The sequence below is a fragment of the Chelonoidis abingdonii genome, chromosome 1 (genome assembly GCF_003597395.2).
Source record: "Chelonoidis abingdonii isolate Lonesome George chromosome 1, CheloAbing_2.0, whole genome shotgun sequence".
In the NCBI taxonomy this organism is placed as follows: Eukaryota; Metazoa; Chordata; order Testudines; family Testudinidae; genus Chelonoidis; species Chelonoidis abingdonii.
This window is the reverse complement of record NC_133769.1, coordinates 17631339-17635527: the sequence shown is the minus strand read 5'-3', so window position 1 is coordinate 17635527 and position 4189 is coordinate 17631339. Positions and strand designations below refer to the sequence as shown.

General features: G+C 34.8%; 1 protein-coding gene across 3 annotated transcripts in view; it reads right to left on the bottom strand.

The window, feature by feature from the left end:
• Window positions 1-262: 262 nt before the first annotated feature.
• The window catches only part of MEIG1 (meiosis/spermiogenesis associated 1), a 19207-nt gene continuing 15280 nt past the window's right edge, over window positions 263-4189 (bottom strand). For 2 of the 3 annotated variants that reach the window (XM_032799979.2, XM_032799981.2), the window contains exons 2-3: window positions 3035-3206; window positions 263-496 (exon numbers count right to left, since the gene is read on the bottom strand). In XM_032799979.2, the coding sequence (XP_032655870.1) occupies window positions 368-496; window positions 3035-3172 (267 nt within the window). In that variant the 5' untranslated portion in view covers window positions 3173-3206 and the 3' untranslated portion in view covers window positions 263-367. Of the gene's footprint in view, window positions 497-2014; window positions 2046-3034; window positions 3207-4189 lie in introns of all 3 variants that reach the window. The other variant, XM_032799982.2, reaches the window with a different exon arrangement.

The following is a 4189-nucleotide window of genomic DNA, read 5'->3' as shown; positions in this document are numbered from 1 at the left end:
CACTTAACTGTTTGCCTCCTTTTTCCCATCTGTAAACTGATGATAATAACAACATTTACCTATCTCCCAAGACTGTGGTTAGAATTAGTTAGCTATTGTCAGTAAAGTACATTAAAGATGTAATGCACTAAATAATAATTAGCACTTCTAATTATATGGACCTCAGCCTCATCAAAAGCTCTGTGAAAATCTAGTGCTGAACATACATTATTACTCCTCCCTCAAAAAATGTTCAGCTCTATTTAAAATCAGGACAAATTAGTTCAGAAACCTTGTTTAATTCCTTACATTTTATAAACATCAAATAGATTAAAGCAACATACTTCCAACAAACAAAAACAAAACAGTGTAGTTGGGATTAACAAAATTAATACACATAAACTTTCACTTTATGGACTTCTTTGTCTTCACATTCTCTTTGCTTGTTGTAATAATAGAAAGTATTGTCCCTTCTCTGAAGTTTCTTCACAAATCCTGTTTCTGGCCAACGATCCACCTGCAAACAGAATGAAAAGAATATACATATCTTCTGAACAGGCTGCCACTGAGAGGAAACATCCATGTAGAACACATCACAGGAGATGAGATATCTTTATATGGATTGTTTTTTGGTGAATAAATTGGTTTGTAGCTGATTTAATCTTTATGATTAAATCACTTAACTCTAATAAAGATTAAAAAACATAAAATATCAGAAACTAGTTTCTAGTCAAAGTTCTGTATGGTATAAAAACACACAAACAAACCAGCAACACTTCACTATGTCAGAAGAGAGCAAGAATGATCCAAAGGGGATGTGATGGAAGCCGTAGCACTTGAGTCATCTAAAACTGGACTGGACTGGACAAAGCTGTTAGAAAATATGGTGTAGAGAACAGGAAAAACGATTGTTTGGTGCAATGGAGGGTATTAGAGTTAACAGGTCTTTTCTTCTCTAATGTCTATGACTCCCTTTGATTAGCCAATGGATGCCTTCCTTTTACTGTATAAATAAGAATCAGTCATTCAAAAATCTGAATGACTGAAAGATTCCACTTTTTATGGAAGAATTATGTGCAAGTAAAAGGTTCTTCAGCACCTTTCTAACCATAAAAAATAGACACATCATTAGTTTCGTCATTATTTTCAAAGAAACAAATGAGCCATATGTAAAATCAAGAAAGTTAGTATCAATGGACCCAATTCTACAAGGTGCTGAGCACCATCACCCATAGCCTTCAATTCAGTACTTCACAAGATATTTATTACATTGTAAAAAATGCAGACATTCAATCCTTTTACTTAAAAAGCTTCTGGAAACTTCCATGGAATTAGGTAAGCATCTGCAGTATTTCCTATTGTCTTGAATCCTAAATATTAATTTCTCACTTCTGATCAGCAGGTATGGATGTCACTAGGGATATCAAACCAGATTGCATTTGAATTCTCTCTCATAAATAGCGGTTTTATTACTCAGCCTAATACTTAAATGTACAGATCTGCCAGCTCTTTGGATTATTTCTCTAAAGGGAAATACCATGTAATATTCCTTGTATCTCCACTCATATCTTGTAGCCTCCATGATACAGCAAGAATGAGCCATATTTTAAAATGTGATCAGTTACAATATAACTGATGCTAATTCCACTGAAGTTTGACATAAACAGAGCTCCACATAGTTTTTAAATTGGAAATTTGTTGGGAGTGTCCCTCTGCCAATGGGATCACAGTTTGTTTTGTGGCTTGTACCCTGTAACAGTCTTGACTTTTATCTTCTACAATTTATTAACTAGAGGATCCTACCATTCTCATTAAAAGATCTACCTAGACTTCTGTGTAAGCACTTATACTACACTCTTCACCACAGTATCTGAGCCAAATACAAAAGAATGAACTGCATCTTCCTTTACACCTCTGTTTTTCAGTAGGTTACAATTCAGCCATGCATTTTTAAAAAATTTAGTTCAATAGTAATTTTTCAAAGACCACTTTGCATGGTTACAATAATTTATGTACGTAAAAAGCAGTAGCTCACCAATTTCAAAGGCTTGAGTGTGCATATTATCCTGATTTAAAACATGAAATTTGGTTAGAGATTGGACACTAATATAGTTTAATCTGTTACTGGTATTTTGAAAATACTTCAAACAGTTGATTTTTAAATAATGGAAGGTAGCAACAAGACATCAGTAGTACTAAAAGTTCTCTTTGATGAAAACTGTATATTTCAAAATAATTACATAGTAGATCTGAACAGATTTTTAAAAGGGATTTTGAGGAACTGCATGATTTAGGAGATTAATAATGAAATATAGAGCCTATCATCTATCAGTTTGTTAGTCTGAATCCAGAGCAGATTCATAGCTGTATGACATCTGATGACTAACCAATAGCTTAGGTCATATACAATGACATTTTCAATGGGTACAAGATAGAGTTCTTGATGTTCTCAGCAGAGAAGTATCTGCATTAAACCACCTCCACCACACCTGGCTCAACTTTCTCGACTGTTGACGTTTTCAGCAGAGAGGCCAAGAACTGCATGTACAAGGAGTTTGATCCAACTCCCACACAAATCAATGGTAAACCTGCCACTAATTTCAGGGATGCCCGATTGAGCCATGGATATTGAACATCTCGTCCTTAAAAAGGGGGTGTAGCATGTCAGGGGGTGTAGCATGTCAGGGGGTGTGCCCATTGGCAGAGTAGTGTGTGGAGGCTGCCCATGAGCTGCCCATGCCATATCTTTCACCAGCATTCTTTTTGAATGAAAAAAAATCTCCATTATGTAATAAAAGCTCTGAAATGTTTAAATATGTAACTGATACAGAGGTAGCACACTGCAGGCTTGCCAGAGTTTCAGTGTCAAGTAAAATAAATGTATTTGAAAATCAGTTATTCTGCACTTCTAAAACTACCTAAAGAACTAAAATTGAATTTGATTAAAAACAAAAGCAAATGAAAGGGAATATACTGTGTGCCTCCATTTTTATTTCACTATTTAATAGGGAATAGAGAATTATAATACCTAGCCCTTGCATAGTTATAATCTTACCATATCAACTTGCTTCACTTGTTTATATTCAATTTCATCCCTGTATCCAGCTTGCTGAAATCTGTATAGATTCTCTATCTCATCTGACCATTTTTTGGCACGACTTTTAGATTTTGGTTTGATGTCAGCGCAAGCCATGGCTCCAGGAACTCCACCAGATATTTTGCTGAAACTAGGTTTTAAAAATGATACATATAAAAACTGGCACAAGCCATATTGTTGAAGTTCTGCATAAAAATGGGGAGAACAAAATTAGTAAACATAGTAAACAAGTTATAGTTAGTTAAAAACAAAAACAAACAAACAAAAAATAGCCACCACCTCAAAACCCCAAAGTAAAAACTAGCAAGTTAAAAATGTCCAGAATCACACTGAATACATGATGTTCTTTGGAGTAAATCCATATCACCTGTATTTCAGTTTCCAGATGTGTAAACTATTATAATGCCATTTTCCAGGGTATGCTCAAATTACTGATGACAGTGCTCTTTGGAATTCACATGGCTGAACTGATCCCAGAGCTAACGCCACTGAAGTCAACAGAGCTGCTCAAGTGATGAATTTGACCTAAGTTTCCAAATCTAGATCAATTTCAATATGTAACAGGAACCAGTTTTCTCTTCTAGTTCACCTCTTAATTTCATTGTATTAATTTTTTGAGCATTTCTTTGTGACACATGAGCCAGAAAGGGTTAAGCGACTAGGAAGCTAAATGACCCAAATTCAACCTTTAAAGACATATTAGAAAAGTATACAAATGGTAATTAAGGCCATTCATTATAAATAGCTAACAAAGCTATGTTAGATAGAGCTTTGAAATGTAGACTTGTATTGTTAGAGAATTAGAAGAAGATACTGTTCTTATTTGTCTGTTTCCCTACAGCTTGTTAGATGTTAACAATGTAACCAGAAGGTTCCTGTCTGTTACTATGTTTTACTGATTCAAAGATCAATGATTCAGAGGGAATATTAACATTTAGATGAAACCTGGGTGTAATAATATCATTGCCAATATTTTTCTTTGAAATCTGTAGTAAACTGTATGTCTTAATGGATAAAAGACGGTTACTCACCTTTGTAACTGTTGTTCTTCGAGATGTGTTGCTCATATCCATTCCAGTTAGGTGTGTGCACGCCGCGTGCACGTTCGTCGGA